This window comes from Lissotriton helveticus, chromosome 12 (genome assembly GCF_964261635.1).
Source record: "Lissotriton helveticus chromosome 12, aLisHel1.1, whole genome shotgun sequence".
Lineage (NCBI taxonomy): Eukaryota > Metazoa > Chordata > Amphibia > Caudata > Salamandridae > Lissotriton > Lissotriton helveticus.
In genome coordinates, this window is record NC_136073.1 from 160,921,134 (window position 1) to 160,938,362 (window position 17,229).

Below are 17,229 nucleotides of genomic sequence, written 5' to 3' on the forward strand. Positions count from 1 at the left end.
CTTCAGAGGAACTTTCTTCAAGGAGCGCTTTGTGTGATGAGAGACCGAGTGGAACGCTACAGAAGATTAAAGGACTTTGTCTGCACTTGCAAAAAAATAAAATGTGATGGGCAGTATAGCATACTGAGGACTACCGACAAGGAAGATCGAAATAACTAGTGTCAAGAGAAGGAACATAAAAACACTGGGTGTATAGTACAAATGAACTGAGTAGGCAGAGGTGGAAAAGAAGGAAGGGTCAATGAGGGAGGGATCACATGGGACAGAGGGCTCAGTGACCCTTTATAAACCTAAAAGTGGATCTAGAATATAGTGTTGTAGGTGCACAATCCACTGAACTTGGGTGCTGGATATTTTGTCTACTTGAGTGCCAGATAACTTTTTGTGTTGGGAGGAAAGGGGTGCCCCTTGCTGCTAAAACTCACGGTTTGCATTTACTCCATAGCCGTAGTCTGTGGTTCAGCCTTGAATGGTTAAGACACCATCATAAAGAGTGCCCTTGTCTGTACCCCTGCTCCAAGGGCAGCGTTTTGTCCTTCAAACTCTCTTCTCACCCTGCAATCCCCAAACATATAGGGAAGTGGCAGCCCCCTAGGTCCCCTTCTGTACAGCTTTGTTATGAAGGTAAAAGTACTGAATGTGAAAAAGAAGGAAGTCCCTGTCCCTGTAACCTTCACTGGGAGACATCTGGGAGCACAACTAAAGTTGGGGCAGAAAATAGACTGCTACAGCATAAGGAATAATCTTAATGTGGACATGTACACTTTGGAAGATCCCACAAACACCAAGACTTGAAATAGATTGCCACTTGGATATATGAAATCTGAAGTGAATCAGAGTGCCTCATGTATTCATCCTTCTACACACCGTTTTCTGTCTGTGTTCAACTGTCTTATCCTCGGCTGTTCTCAGTCATCTCTTTTGTCTTTCAGAATAACAATGTCCTGGCCTGTCTGCCTGTGAGCTACACCCCGGAGGAGTTTAGCAGCCGAGACACAGAGTAAGCTTCGGAATGTCCTCTTTTATTTTTTGGTACCCTGTGAATAAGAAAGCTAGAGAAGATGAGTATCTACCTGAACATAAAAGAAAATCCCTTGTAGCTCCATACCGGGGGCCCTGTGTTTGGTTTTAAGATCTCAGGGGAGAAATTAATTCAAGTGGAACACAAAATTCCCACATGGTACCTGCTCATCGGTGAGTGTATGGGGTTTCTCAGGGACATATGTCTGTTAAGTATTGTCATTTTCCACATGTCTTCAGCTTAGAGTACTAGTACTCTCTAATTGGTTAACCTTAGTCTTTATAAAACTAGCATATGAGGGATGGGTTCAGTTAAAATAAGGCATACCAAAGAGAAATTGGACCTCCTAGGGATGGTTAAACGCCCACATATGTTCATAGTGCATGTGTGTTAAGGCACTATACTTTGATAATGAGTTTATAGGTAATGCAACCCTTGGAATCAGAAACTAACTTCAGATTCCATTGAAGTTTGCCAGATTTACTACAAAGTAAGTTTACTACGCTCTAGTTTGCAGAGTACTTGTGCAATATAGGGTTACAATGCATGCTATTACCTGTCTGCCATTTTTGATAGTTTAACCATAGTTCAGGGTGAGTGTGTAATGCAAGTCAGTGGGTCATAACCAATGCTGTAACTCAAGGGGCAACTGGAGAGCCTGTAATCACTGGGGTGACCAGGATATCTGCCCATGACCTCTAGTGATGTGACATGGCAATGGGTTACCAAATCCAGTTCACAGAAACAGTTAACAGTTGAGACTCGGTGATATCCGCAGGGTTCAGTGTGCTTAGGGCTTCCAGGAAATGGAATCCCTGCATTAGCTACTCTGCTATTTCCCTAGATTTGTGATCTCAGTTTTCAGATGGTAGGGACATCTGCTTTGTTTCGCACCCACCAGTCACACAGGGTCATAGTACATCAAGGTTGTCACTTGGCTCTTCTAAAGACAATAACTCTGTAACCATAGTAGTAGTGGTAGTTAAAACAACATCTGCACCTCACGCTAGTTTTAATTGTAGTAGGAGTCCTTGCGCAGCAAGCCCTGGCACCAGCCGTCAAGTGATGCCTCTGTGGATCAGATCCTAATTGAAGCAAGGGGCGGGCGTGCACCAAATAATGAAGTCCAAAGAATCAATATTATGTTACAAAACAAGTCTTTATTTTCAGTCTGTGAATTCTCACGTAATCGGAGCTTTATAGTCCGCCAAGGCATTTCGTTCTCACATGGAGAACTTCGGCAGGGTTCAATAGACGAGTACCCTCACAATAAAGTTTGCTCGCTACACGGGGTTGCGCTCCCAAGGATTCTAGTGGGCACAGTGTAGGATGTCCAGGAAGCCAGGTCTGGCCTATTCAAAACGGTCTAAGGTAATGGGCGGTATTGCGAATGATGAGCAAGGTAGGTGTTCCAGGCAGTCAGACTGGAAGCATTAGGGGTATCCCAGGGCTAGAGTCGGCCTGAAAGTAATTCTTGCAGTTGACGGAGTCACGTTCGATTTAGTGACTTGTTTTGAAACATAACATTGATACTTTGGACTTCATTACGTGGCGCACGCCCATCCCTTACAAGACCGGAAGCATTTAGGACATAAGGGTTGAGGTACAAATTTCCTCTTGGGTTCACAACTCAGTGATACATGTTCTCTGAGTGTCAGAGGGGCAGAAGTATTTTGTTATTTTCTTCAGACCACACACCTTGGCCACAACTTGGTCCTTTTCTCAGATTCTCTCTAAACAGCTGAACAGCATGTGTACATTGGCAGGTCATTGGGGCACTGCAGCAGGGGCAGTCTGTAGGAGAGTAGGGTCTGCTTTCCTATGGTCACCCCATTTTTTGCTTTTTGCTTCACTGGTTTTCGACTTAATGTGGCTGTGGGCCTGCTAATCAGACCCACAGCCCTGCTGTTCTCTCTCTAAATTCACACCATGTACTTTAGGTACATCACCAATTGGGATTTGGGTCACTCTTATGAGTCCCTGTACAGTGTAATATAGGTACCCATGGCATAGGTGCACCCAAGGCCTACCAGGGGCTGCAGCATATCTTTTGCCACCCCTGGCTGGCCATCCAAACTGACACAACTGGCTGATCACTCAGCTGGGGCAAGGTCGTGTAATCACCCCTTGCTTAGATATAGTATTCCTATGTCTAACCTTCTATCTAGACACATATACACCTATAAGTCACTCCTATGGCAGGCCTTAACAATCCTGAAGGCAGAGTGCTTGGTTTTATGTGAGATGGTGCTCTAGCATGAGCTGAGCCTGTCTGCAGCTTTCGGATCCATGTCCTTATAGTTGTTCTAGGATAATGCCATACCATATACTCCTAAGTGCATTATGAACCTCGCGGTTAAATGCTATCTTTGGTTTGGCTTTATCAAAACATGTCGTGTAAGGTGTCATACGCTTTGTAATACTACCCCCTGGCCAGTTATGGCGACGGGGGTAGCATTCCACCCTTTTAGAGGGAGAAGACATGTTACTTCCATTAATCCGGGTTAAAGTTAACCAGAGCCTCAGCATCACAAAATGGATGCTGCTGCCACAGACACAAGTCTGACCTCCTGCTGCTGGGAGTCCTTCCAGCGAGGGAGGCTTGGACAATAGGTTTCCTGTCACAGGGAGGTGCTAGCACCACCCCAGACAGGCTGTACTGTATTAGGGCAGGGAGGGCTAAATGAAAGGCGACACTGCCTGGGGCACACAAGGTGTCCCATGCATAGTCCAGTTCAAACCGGTGCTGGGGCACTCCTGCCCCAGCTCTGGCGCGAAACTCGACAAAGGGAAAGGGGTGTAACCACCCCCTTCCTGGGCCCCACCCATAGGAGGGACCTAGCAGGTAATCCAGCCCCTAGATTTGGTATATAGGTAGGAGCTGTGTCCTTAGACTTTAGATATATCCTGACTGAAACTCTGATACGAAACTCTGGACCTTCGACATCCTACTCGACGTAGAAGACTGAAGAATCTCCCTTGTGGTCAAGGAGTGACCACCCTGTGCAAGCAGGCACCATCAAGAGCTCAACGGTTTGCTTTGTCGTTGCTCCCGCCGGAGCTCGAACACAGAGCCTGACAAGACCCGGACTTCCAGACATCCAACAGCCCGATCCACAGCCACAGCAAAGCTGAGACCCGTGGAGGCGACGAGAGACGTGGGACCGCATCTTGGAAAGCCAGCGAATTGCTTTCCGTGCAACTTCTGAGGCACCCTCGAAGTTGTGCATTGGGGATTGAGAAGCCCCAGCCCGGAGCACCAACTACACCGAAGATCACCTCTCCACACTCACCGAGTGCTGCGTGGGGCCCTTTTGCATTTTCCTGCTCGACGCGTCGGTCCGGTCACTTGCCCGCCCGTTGGCTAGTGGCCTCTGTGACGACGAAACCCGAAATCTACACTGCTGGTCTGGTTGCCCAAGACTGGCCCTTGCTTCCCTGCGAAGGAGAAGCCCCTCAGTCCTTGCTGGCCTGAGTAAGAAGCCATCTTCGATTCCTGCGTGGGTTGCATTTGCCAAGGCCTGTTGACTCCGAATCGAGCATCGACACCGCCAACAGCGAGAGCCTTCGTGGGACAGTCCGTATGCAGCTCCTGGTCGTCGTCGACACCTCCTGGTCCACGTGGCTGCAGAGACCAGCTTCGCGACAGCACCTGATTGCTTCCCGACATCGCCTGGATCCTTCCTGGTTCCTTCCTGATCACTGGCTACTGACCCAGACTCTGTCCCCTCTGCTTTCAGGTACTCTTCATCCTCGATCCGCCCTTGGATCCAACCGGACTCTTCTCTCCTGGTCGCCTGCAGCATCTTTTCTCCAGGGCTCCATAGAACTCCACGACGAAACCTGACACACTTTGGGACCTATGCACCCGCTTCCTGTGGGTGAGGTAACGCGAGTACTGCGGTGCTCCTGTGAAGATTAACTCTCCTAGTGTCCTAGTTTCAAGTGGTTAGCTTCTAGTCCAGGCGGAAGACTCCTAATTCTTTAACTTTACGCACCCATTGACTTCTATGTGTGCACGCGTGCGCAATTAGACACTGCACAAGCATCCCGTGGGCCTCCTGCTCCCTAACAACTGTTAGTCCAGTGTAGCCCCAGCGATTCCCAAGGCCCTAGGCCTTTCCATTGTTCGTGACGTGGTTCTTATACCACTATTTTAGTATATGGTTTAGCGGGCCACCAGGGCCTATCCATATTTGTGCAACTTATTGTACGTTATATTAAGTTACTTGTTATGCGCTTGTGCCTCTGCCCTCATAAAGAGTTCAGAGGATTGATTTAGAATTAAACACATATATATTTTGAATATATATCCTGTGTGGTGTCCTTTCATTTGGTATTAAAGGGATTGCATTTGGTGAAACAGCTTGCTTCACATGCTCTCTTGAGTTTAGCCTAAGACTGCTTTTGTCCATGCTACCACTAGGATAGCTGGTCTATAAGATTGACTTTACAACCATCACCATAAGGGTTGTTTGGACTGGTGCAAGGTGCTCACTAGAATAGTGAACATCATATACCAGGCCAATTTCTCACATTGGTGTGCAGCGGTTGGGATTTGAGCTTTGCTATTGTTTTACCAATTGTAATCTTTGAGATATCATTTGAAAGATCACATTAGGTACCATAGCTACATATAACAAGACTTCGAATACATAAGTTCTACTGAACTTAGTTGTTGTAGACCAAAGAGCCTAGCACACACTGACTACAACTCCTAGAGAGGTTCTAGTAGGAAACTCCTAGTGTAGGTAGGTGCACACACCACACCTCACTAGAATCATGTCTACCACAGGTGAGCCAAGTATGACTCTTCCTGTGGGGAGTGACCCTCCCAGGGCACACTCTAGAAATGAAATGCTCAACTTCCAAGAGATGAGACACTTGTGTACCTCAAGGAGATTGAGACAGGGTTCCAACCCTAACATTTCCCACCTAATAGAGCTCTTAGAGAGGGCTGATGCTGAGAAGTCTCTAATCAAGGTCCCTCAGTTCATGCAGAAGAGGTCTTACCCTCTACAGATGATGCATCAGATCCCACTATCATAGGTGAAGAAGATGAACCAGAGAAAGAATCTGAAGAAGAAGTTTTCCAAGACAGCCAGGTCCAAGTTGGGAGACTGAGCCAGGCTAACCTAAGCCTACATGGGGCTGAGAATGGGCTAGCCCCATACAGACCTATTAGTAGACTTAACCAGGGGTATTAGAGGAGAAGGTCTCACTCAGGTGAGTCCCACCACTCTCAGGCCTCTAGGGGTCCAATACCCTTGCTCAGAGAGGGATGACCTCTCTTGAAAGCAGAGAACATCAGGCTAGGATGAGGGAAGCTAATCTGTGGATTGAGAGGCAAGAACTAGAAGTTGCCCTTGCCAAAGAGAAGCTTGCCCTAGCTAGAGAGCAGAAATTGAGTGGGTCACAATCCACTGGTGGCAGCAATATCCCTAAGGATAAAGACAGGTCCCATGAGAATACTAGGCACCTGAGTAAGATAGTGCCCCCCTATAAAGTTGGGGATGACATCCACAAATGGATAACTGCTTTGGAAAGGGCCTGCAAAGTCCAGCAGGTCCCCCAAAGTCAGTGGGCAGCTATCTTGTGGCTCTCCTTTGAAATTTAAGGCAGAGATAAGCTCCTCACAGTTAGTGATGCGGATGCTAATAACTACCCTGTCATGAAGAGTGCTCTAATTGATGGGTTTGGCCTAACCACTGAACAGTACAGGTTGATGTTCAGAGATATCCAGAAGACACAGACACAGACTCAGGACTGGACTGAGTTTGTTGATTGTGCCACTAAGGCTCTGGAAGGTTGGTTACTGGGAAGTAAAGTTAAGGACTATACAGGATTGTACAATTTGATCTTGAGAGAGCAAATCGTTAATATTTGTCAGAACCAGTTGTTGCACCAACACCTGATTGACTCAGATCTGACCTCTCCCCAAGAATTGGGAAAGAAGGCAGACAAATGGGTCCGAACCAGGGTTAAGCAGAAGCCCCAGAACCAAGGTGGTGATCAGAAAAAGGCAGACCAAAAGGGTGGGGATCAGAAACAAAAAGACCAGAAGTCTTCATCAGGCCCCCAAAATTCTAATGAAGGGGGGGTCCCAAACTTCCAAGAAGAAAGAAGGTCCAAAGAAACCTTGGTGTAATTACTGTAAATCTGCCTCTCACTGGTTTAGTGAGTGCACCAAGAAAGGTACAGCCCCTACCACTGCAGCCCCTAAGGCAACTGCACTCCCTAGTACAGTCAGCAGTGGTAGTTCCCAACCCAAGGCTATAGTGGGGTTAACCATGGGTACTGAGGTGGATTCTGGCCTAGTCAGGATTCCTACTCCGGCTGTTCTGATCTGTGATGTGGACATGGCTATGTCCACTACTGTGAGTCCCAATACTTTGGGCAAGTACAGACAGACACCTTTGATCAATGATAAAGTGGCTCAGGCCTACAGGGACACATGTGCCAGTGTCACTATGGTGACACCTAACTTTGTAAATTACCTGGTGACCAATATTAGCAATGTCACTACTACACATAGTGTGGCAGTTGTTAATTTCTCCTGGAGAAGGGTAACTGGCCTCAAAAGAGTTGTGGTAAGTGCAGACCTCCCAGTTGAATGTCTTTTGGGCAATGAACTTGATAACAACTCAGTATGGTCAGACGTGGAGTATAGGACTCATGCAGAGATGTTAGGCATATCAGCTCATGTCCTTGCTGTGACCAGGTCACAGGCCAAACAGTGCCAAACTGAACAGTCCTTGGATCCTGAAACTATGGACCAAGTGCCATCCAAGAGAAAGAGCAGTAGGGTTAAGGCAGTGCCTTCCCCCCTGACCTCAAGTGAGGCTCAGCCTTCTCAGGAAGCTGATTCTGAGACTCCTGAAGGAACTGTCCTGGAAGAGCTTGAACCTGAACAGGTTGAGTTTCTGGGGACAGGGGGACCTTCAAGGGCAGGACTTGAGGCAGGCTCAGTTAGACTACCCCTCTTTGGAACCCCTCAGACAGCAAGCTGCTGCTGAGGCTGCTGGGAATGCTCAAGGTACCCATAAAGTGTATTGGGATGATGGGCTCCTTTATTCAGAGGCTAGAGACCCCACGCCTGGTGCTTCCAGGAGGTTGGTTATACCTCTGCAATTTAGGGGCTTCCTTCTTACCTTGGCCCACGATATTCCCTTAGCAGGACATCTAGGCCAGAACAAGACTTGGGACAGGCTTGTCCCTCACTTTCACTGGCCCCATATGTCAGAAGATACTAAGGAGTTTTGTCGCTCCTGTGTGACCTGCCAAGCCAGTGGCAAATCAGGTGGCACAACAAAGGCCCCCCTCATACCACTACCTGTGGTGGGGGTACCCTTTGAAAGAGTTGGATTGACATTGTTGGACCAATGGATCCCCAAACAGCCTCTGGGCACAGATTTATACTGGTGGCAGTGGATCAGTCCACCAGGTATCCAGAAGCTATTCCCCTAAGGACCACAACAGCACCTGTTGTGGCAAGAGCCCTCCTGGGAGTTTTCTCAAGAGTGGGCTTTCCAAAGGAGGTTGTCTCAGACAGAGGTGCAAACTTCATGTCTGGGTACTTGACTGCTATGTGGAAGGAGTCTGGTGTTAATTACAAATTCATTACACTCTACCATCCACAGTGCAATGGGCTTGTTGAAAGATTCAACAAGACCCTCAAGGGTATGATCAAGGGTTTACCTGAAAAGCTTGGGCGAAGATGGGACATCCTTCTACCCTGCCTTCTGTTTGCTTACAGAGAGGTCCCACAAAAGGGGGTTGGCTACAGCCCTTTTGAGCTTTTGTTTGGGCATCCTGTAAGGGGACCCCTATGGCTGGTGAAGGAAGGATGGGAGTTACCTCTCAAAAAGCCTAAACAAGACATAGTGGACTATGTACTTGGTCTCCGCTCCAGGATGGCTGAGTATATGAAGAAGGCTTCTAAAAACCTTGAGGCTAGCCAAGAACTTCAAAAAGCTTGGCATGACCAAAAGGCTGTGCTGACTGAGTACCAGCCAGGACAGAAGGTGTGGGTGTTGGAGCTAGTGGCCCCAGCAGCACTCCAGGACAAATGGTCTGGACACCACACCATTGTTGAGAAAAAGGGAGAGGTCACCTACTTGGTGGACCTTGGAACCCCTAGGAGCCCCCACAGGGTGCTCCATGTCAACAGACTCAAAGCATATGTTGACAGGGCAGACATGGGCTTGCTCATGGCTACAGATGAGGGACAGGTGGAAGAGAGTGACCCTCTCCCAGACCTGTTGACTCAGAACCCTGATGATGGTTCAGTTGATGGTGTGGCATTAGCTGGCAGCCTCACTGACCAGCAGCAACAGGACTGCAGACAAGTTCTACAGGCCTATAGACATATGTTTCCATTGACACCTAGTCAGACTAGCTGGTGCACCCATGAGGTGGACACTGGTGACAGTCTGCATGTGAAGAGTAAGATCTACAGGCAACCTGACCATGTCAGGGACTGTATACAGACTGAGGTACAGAAAATGCTTGAGTTGGGAGTAATTGAGCCATCAGAGAGCCCCTGGGCCAGCCCAGTAGTCCTTGTACCAAAACCTCACACCCAAGATGGTAAGAGAGAGATGAGGTTCTGTGTGGACTATAGAGGTCTCAATGCTGTCACTAGGACAGATGCTCACCCAATTCCAAGAGCAGATGAGCTCATTGATAGATTGGCTTCTGCCAAGTTTCTGAGCACATTTGATTTGACAGCTGGCTATTGGCAAATCAGGTTGGCTGGGGATGCCAAGGCCAAAACTGCTTTCTCAACCCCAGGAGGTCATTATCAATTTGTGGTAATGCCCTTTAGCTTGAAGAATGCACCTGTACTTTCCAAAGGTTGGTGAACCAAGGCCTCACTGGGTTGGATGACTTTTGTGCAGCTTATCTTGATGATATTGCTGTCTTCAGCTCCACCTTGGGGGATCACCTGATCCACCTGAAGAAGGTTTTAGAGGCCCTGCAGAAGGCAGGCCTAACTATCAAGGCCACAACGTGCCAGATAGGGCAGAGTAAGGTTGTGTACCTGGGCCATCTTGTAGGTGGAGGTCAGGCTCAACCACTGGAGAGTAAGATCCAGACCATCAAGGACTGGGCTCCTCCAACTACCCAGACACAAGTCAGAGCTTTCTTGGGCCTGTCTGGTTACTACAGAAAGTTTGTTAAGAAATATGGGTCCATTGTGACACCACTTAATTACTTGACTTCTAATAAGATGCCAAAAAAGGTTCAGTGGACAGTTAGCTGTCAAAAGGCATTTGATGACCTGAAGGCCATGTGCTCCTATCTTAAAGAATCCTGACTACTCCAAAGAGTTTATTGTCCAAACAGATGCTTCTGAGTTGGAGGTGGGAGCTGTGCTTTCATAACTTAATGTAGATGGTCAAGACCAGCCCATAGCTTTTATTAGCAGAAGGATGACCCCTAGAGAGAAACGTTGGTCAGCTATTGAGAGGGAGGCCTTTGCTGTGGTTTGGGCCCTGAAGAAGTTGAGACCATACTTGTTTGGCACTCACTTCAAAATTCAGACTGACCATGAGCCCCTCTTGTGGCTAAATCAGATGAAGGGTGAGAATCCCAAACTGCTCAGGTGGTCCATTTCCCTACAGGGGATGGACTTTACAGTGGAGCACAGACCAGGGACTGACCACGGCAATGCAGATGGTCTCTCCAGGTACTTCCACTTAGAACATGAAGACACAACTGGTCAAGGTTAGTCTAATGTCCCTGCGTTTGGGGGGAGGGTTATGTAGGAGAGTAGGTTCTGCTTTCCTATGGTCACCCCATTTTTTGCTTTTTGCTTCACTGGTTTTCGGCTTAATGTGGCTGTGGGCCTGCTAATCAGACCCACAGCCCTGCTGTTCTCTCTAAATTCACACCATGTACTTTAGGTACATCACCAATTGGGATTTGGGTCACTCTTATGAGTCCCTGTACAGTGTACTATAGGTACCTAGGGCATAGGTGCACCCAAGGCCTACCAGGGGCTGCAGCATATATTTTGCCACCCCTAGCTAGCCATCCACTCAGCTGGGGCAAGGTCGTGTAATCACCCCTTGCTTAGATACAGTTTTCCTATGTCTAACCTTCTATCTAGACACATATACACCTATAAGTCACTCCTATGGCTGGCCTTAACAATCCTGAAGGCAGAGTGCTTGGTTTTATGTGAGATGGTGCTCTAGCATGAGCTGAGCCTGTCTGCAGCTTTCGGAACCATGTCCTTATAGCTGTTCTAGGATAATGCCATACCATATACTCTTAAGTGCATTATGAACCTCGCGGTTAAATGCTATCTTTGGTTTGGCTGTATCAAAACATGTCGTGTAAGGTGTCATACGCTTTGGAATACTACCCCCTCGCCAGTTCTGATGACGGGGGTAGCATTCCACCCTTCTAGAGGGAGAAGACATGTTACTTCCATTAATCCGGGTTAAAGTTAACCAGAGCCTCAGCATCACAAAATGGATGCTGCTGCCACAGACACAAGTCTGACCTCCTGCTGCTGGGAGTCCTTCCAGTGAGGGAGGCTTGGACAATAGGTTTCCTGTCACAGGGAGGTGCTAGCACCACCCCAGACAGGCTATAGTGTATTAGGGCAGGGAGGGCTGAATGAAAGGAGACACTGCCTGGGGCACACAAGGTGTCCCATGCATAGTCCAGTTCAAACCGGTGCTGGGGCACTCCAGCCCCAGCTCTGGCGCGAAACTGGACAAAGGGAAAGGGGTGTAACCACCCCCTTCCTGGGCCCCACCCATAGGAGGGACCTAGCAGGTAATCCAGCCCCTAGGTTTCGTATATAGGTAGGAGCTGTGTCTTTAGACTTTAGATAAATCCTGACTGAAACTCTGATACGAAACTCTGGACCTTCGACATCCTACTCGACGTAGAAGACTGAAGAATCTCCCTTGTGGTCAAGGAGTGACCACCCTGTGCAAGCAGGCACCATCAAGCGCTCAAAGGTTTGCTTTGTCGTTGCTCCCGCCGGAGCTCGAACACAGAGCCTGACAAGACCCGGACTTCCAGACATCCAACAGCCCGATCCACAGCCACAGCAAAGCTGAGACCCGTGGAGGCGACGAAAGACGTGGGACCGGCCATCTTGGAAAATCAGCGAATTGCTTTCCGTGCAACTTCTGAGGCACCCTCGAAGTTGTGCATTGGGGATTGAGAAGCCCCAGCCCCGAGCACCAACTGCACCGAAGAGCACCTCTCCACACTCACCGAGTGCTGCGTGAGGCCCTTTTGCATTTTCCTGCTCGATGCGTCTGTCCGGTCACTTGCCCGTTGGCTAGTGGCCTCTGTGACGACGAAACCCGAAATCTACACTGCTAGTCTGGTTGCTCCAGACTGACCCTTGCTTCCCTGCGAAGGAGAAGCCCCTCAGTCCTTGCTGGCCTGAGTAAGACGCCATCTTCGATTCCTGCGTGGGTTGCATTTGCCAAGGCCTGTTGACTCCGAATCGAGCACCGGCACCGCCAACAGCGAGAGCCTTCGTGGGACAGTCCGTATCCAGCTCCTGGTCGTCGTCGACACCTCCTGGTCCACTTGGCTGCAGAGACAAGCTTCGCGACAGCACCTGATTGCTTCCCGACATCGCCTGGTTCCTTCCTGGTTCCTTCCTGGTCACTGGCTAGTGACCCAGACTCTGTCCCCTCTGCTTTCAGGTACTCTTCATCCTCGATCCGCCCTTGGATCCAACCGGACTCTTCTCTCCTGGTCGCCTGCAGCATCTTTTCTCCAAGGCTCCATAGAACTCAACGACAAAACCCGACACACTTTGGGACCTATGCACCCGCTTCCTGTGGGTGAGGTAACGCGAGTACTGCGGTGCTCCTGTGAAGATTAACTCTCCTAGTGTCCTAGTTTCAAGTGGTTAGCTTCTAGTCCAGGCGGAAGACTCCTAATTCTTTCTTTGTAACTTTACGCACCCATTGACTTCTATGTGTGCACTCGTGCACAATTAGACACTGCACACGCATCCCGTGGGCCTCCTGCTCCCTAACAACTGTTAGTTCAGTGTAGCCCCAGCGATTCCCAAGGCCCTAGGCCTTTCCATTGTTCGTGACGTGGTTCTTATACCACTATTTTAGTATCCATATTTGTGCAACTTATTGTATGTTATATTAAGTTACTTGTTATGCGCTTGTGCCTCTGCCCTCATAAAGAGTTCAGAGGATTGATTTAGAAATAAACACATATATATTTTGAATATATAACCTGTGTGGTGTCCTTTCATTTGGTATTAAAGGGATTGCATATGGTAAAACAGCTGGCTTCACATGCCCTCTTGAGTTAAGCCTAAGACTGCTTTTGTCCATAGGGCGTGGTTTGGCGGCAGCCAAGATGGCCGTATAGTAGCGCGGCACTCTGGAGACGATCCCGGAGACCCCTGATATCCGGCATCAATCCTGTTGAACGACGACGTCCTGAGCTGGATTCGGAGTGCCCCCCTTCCTCCGACGCCAGCCGGTCCTTTCCTGATCAGATTCCGACCCCAGGGGGCTGAGATCCCGGGATCGGCGAGTGCGGCCTAGACGCAGCCTGCGTTGTGGAGGCCCATCAACGGAGCGCCGACCCCGGGTGTGAGGCGGGCCGGGACGGCGGCGCAGGACATCGGTGGTGAGCGGCGCCCGGCGCCGGGGGACCCTGGATGGTGGCGCGGTGCCCCCTGGCTCCCCTCCCTTCTCTGAGGTGACGCGGATGATTGCCCCCCCCCCTACCCCCCCCCCCCCCCAGCGAGGGAGTGGGGGAGCTGAGGACAAGGATTGACCGGCCACGGAGCCCTGGTGTTTGGCGACCCGGCCTACCACCCTGAGGAGAGGGTCCCTGCTTGCCGGGACGCCCGGATCACCCTTCCTGGGGGAGCCCCTTCGTCAGCACCCGTCCCGGGGGGCTTGAGGGCCAGAGTTCGCGCCCTGTGTGCTGGACTGGACGCACGCTGTGGGGGCCGACGGGGGAAGTACCGGCCTCGGGTGAGGTGTGCACGGAGACGGGTGCGCGGGGAGGGGGCCGAGTGAGGCGCCTGAAGCCGCTGTCCCCTGGACTGTGGAGCGGAGTGGTCATTTAATCCCTCTCCTGTCCTGCAATAGCAGAACCGGTGGGGGATTTCGATTTCCCCCCCCCCCCCCCTCTGCCGTGGGTTGTGGCCGTGGACGCCGGGCATAGCCTGCCACGAGGAGCTGCAACAGGGCGGCGAGGCTTACTATTCCGGCGACTGGCCCCCAGAGCATCGGGGCGCCGGAGACACTTTACTTGGCAGTGGCGACGGCGGGGAGACCCAGAGACGATGGTGGCACGGGGCCCGGGGGTTCAGCTGACCGGCCCCAGGGGGTGTGAGGTGTGTGTGTGTGTGTGTGTGTGTAGTGGCCTGGCCCAGCGCGAGGCCGGCACATATCAGTGGACTAACGCGGGTCGCTCTAACTCCTCTCGCAGACGACCTGGTGTGGGCGGCCGTCGGAGGGGCCGGGAGTGTCCGCCTGCTATCCTCCGCGGCCATGAGGAACAAGAGGTCCACCGCGACTCAATCCAACACTATGGATAACTATACGGCAGACCCGGGCGGCGCTGCGTTGCCCCATCCAGGGCCTTCTGATCAACCTCATGAACCATCTCTCGCCTCTATCATGCAGGCCATACAGTTCCTCTGCCACTGAGCAAGACGGACGGGGCCAAGCCCAACATGCGATCCTATTAAGGATCAGTACGAAGCGGACTGCCTAATCCTGCAGCCGCCCTTCACATATCCTCGAGGCTCAATCAATTCTCTGGGCCCCAGACATAATTCACAGGCTATCCGTTCCAGGACGAGGATCACCGAACCGAACTGCGGTTGTCCCGCCCACTAACTCATAGAAGCCCTTCCAGACTTCATGGACACGCTAAGGTAACTCATATCACCGGAAAGGCTTCTCACCAAGACGCCTTATGTACTTTCCTCGTTGACGGCGATCAGGCTTTTAACATTTCAGGCAATAGCATAAACATTAGTCCTGAAGAAGATCCAAGTTAAATAATAGGAGCTAGGGATCAAAACGTCACGTCGACTGTTTTAACAGGATTGCATGTCTCAACTGTATATATCTATTGCAGTTACTGTTGGTTTGTGCTTGCACAAGATTGCATTGTATTGTAAGCCGCCATTTGCTCCAACTCTTTTGCCTGCTTAAACTTTTCTTATCCTTTCCCCTCATTGTTTTTTCTCCCTGACTTGGTACAGGCTTGTGCCCAGTTTTTTGATTCATGTCGTGTTTCACGTATTCGCAAATCCTTGTAAAACTTTGAAAATAAATACTTCCTTGTCCGGCTGGACATTGGAGAAAACTAAGCCATAGCTCTTATTTAAGTCTGATTGCCATTTACATATTCATTTGTTAAGCTTAGGACCTTTTGTTCTAGATAAAAATACAGTCCCTTGGCACTACATTAGAGTCTAAAATAGACAAAATGTCGATTGAACTAACCCTCCAGCGTGCAGATCTGAACAAGACTTCCGAGAAGGCCACGCAAAACGCAGCAGCGATTGTGGATATCCAGGGCACCGCCAAAACGCTGTAACAGCAGGTCCAACAACTCGCGCACCAACCGAGGCAGATGGCGGCACGCCTGGAAGACCAGGAAGGGAGGGCCCGAAGGAACAATCTTAGGGTGGTAGGTGTGCCAGAAAAAATGGAAGGGGCTAGTGTGGAACTGTTCCTAGAGGACCTTATCCTGAACAGCCGAAACCCAAGAGACTGGTTATTTTTCCCCTTTAGCTTTGGCAGAGAAAATGGCAGGTTCACACACACCTAAGACGCAACACATAGACATCTTATCCTGGAATATGAACGGCCTGCAGAATAAAATCAAGCGAACGGTCGTATTGCAATACCTTCGTAGGCACGCTCCAGATTTCGTCCTCCTACAGGAGACACATTTGCTGGGAAACCACTGCAGGGCCCTGGACAGATTTGGTTACACCCTGCGCGCACACTCTGGCTTTACGACAGGCTCCAGGGGAGTGGGTATACTCATTAAAAGTTCACTGCCATTGGTTCTGGGACGAAGCTGGTCTGATCCCCTGGGTCGCTATGCGGCTCTATCTGCGCAGTGGGAGGGTCGTACTTTGAATTTCTGCTCGCTGTACATACCTCCGAAGCTACACGCGTCCACCCTCCCGGATGTGGGGAAGTTGCTGCTGGAATTGCCTCTGGGGACATTGGTGCTGGGTGGGGACATGAATGATGTGATGGCTAGAGATTTTAATAGATCATCATCTTCACTGGGTGGGTGAGAGGTACACCACCTCAGGCATTTTACACAAGCAATGGGCTTAACCGATTAATGGAGGGCACATAACCCACACCTGAGACAGTACACACACCTTTCAGCAGCCCATGGGTCCTCCTCTAGGATTGATTACATTCTCACACGTACAGAATGCATGACTCTGTTTCGAGACGGGCACCTTAAGGCTAGAGGGATTTCTGACCACGCACCGGTGGGGGTTCAGTTGTTGGGTCCCACCCGGGATTGGAGCGTCCCCCCCCTCGGCTCGACTCCTTTCTCTTTAAGGATAAGGACTTTCAGGAGCGCTTCAGGGAGAGAGTGGGTCATTACTTTGATGAAAATGTAGGCTTGGTGGATTCCCCGGGGATAGTGTGGGAGGTGTATAAGACGGTGGCCAGGGATTTTATACAAGCCAAGGTAGGGCGGAGACGTAAGGAAAGGCATGCACAGGTGGAGCAATTGGAGTCGGAGCTTCATGCTCTGGACAGTGAGACGGGGCTTACTCCAGAGCAGGACCGGGCCAGACTACATAAGGCACGCCTCTTAAGCAAAGAAATAAGGGATGTCCTGACGGAACAAGCACGGTCGCACGCACTGACCACCCAGCGGAGGGTGTATGACCTTGGTGATAAGGCGTAAAAAATGATCGCTTGGTTGGAGAAGAGGGATCGGGACCGCAGTTAGGTACCGAGAATAGAGCACCCGGACGGGTCAGTGAGTACCACGAGCGTGGCCATTGCTGAGGTCTTTGCGCGATACTATGAGGAGGTTTACCGGTCGCACACATCTAGGGACGGCCAGGAGTGTCGCGATTTCCTGGCCCCCCTGCAGCTCCCTGTGCTGGAGTCTGCAGATGGGGATGTGCTGGATGCGGCTATTACGGTCAAGGAAGTGGAGGAGGCCACGGGGTACCTGCAGCCAGG

At 50.3% G+C, this 17,229-nt stretch overlaps 1 protein-coding gene across 2 annotated transcripts in view; it reads left to right on the forward strand.

Annotated features, from left to right (window-relative positions):
- The window catches only part of TMEM107 (transmembrane protein 107), a 111,996-nt gene that overhangs the window by 59,183 nt on the left and 35,584 nt on the right, over window positions 1–17,229 (forward strand). For both annotated transcript variants that reach the window (XM_078671301.1, XM_078671302.1), the window contains exon 3: window positions 933–1,000. In XM_078671301.1, coding sequence (XP_078527427.1) covers window positions 933–1,000 — 68 coding nt within the window. The remainder of the gene's footprint in view (window positions 1–932; window positions 1,001–17,229) is intronic.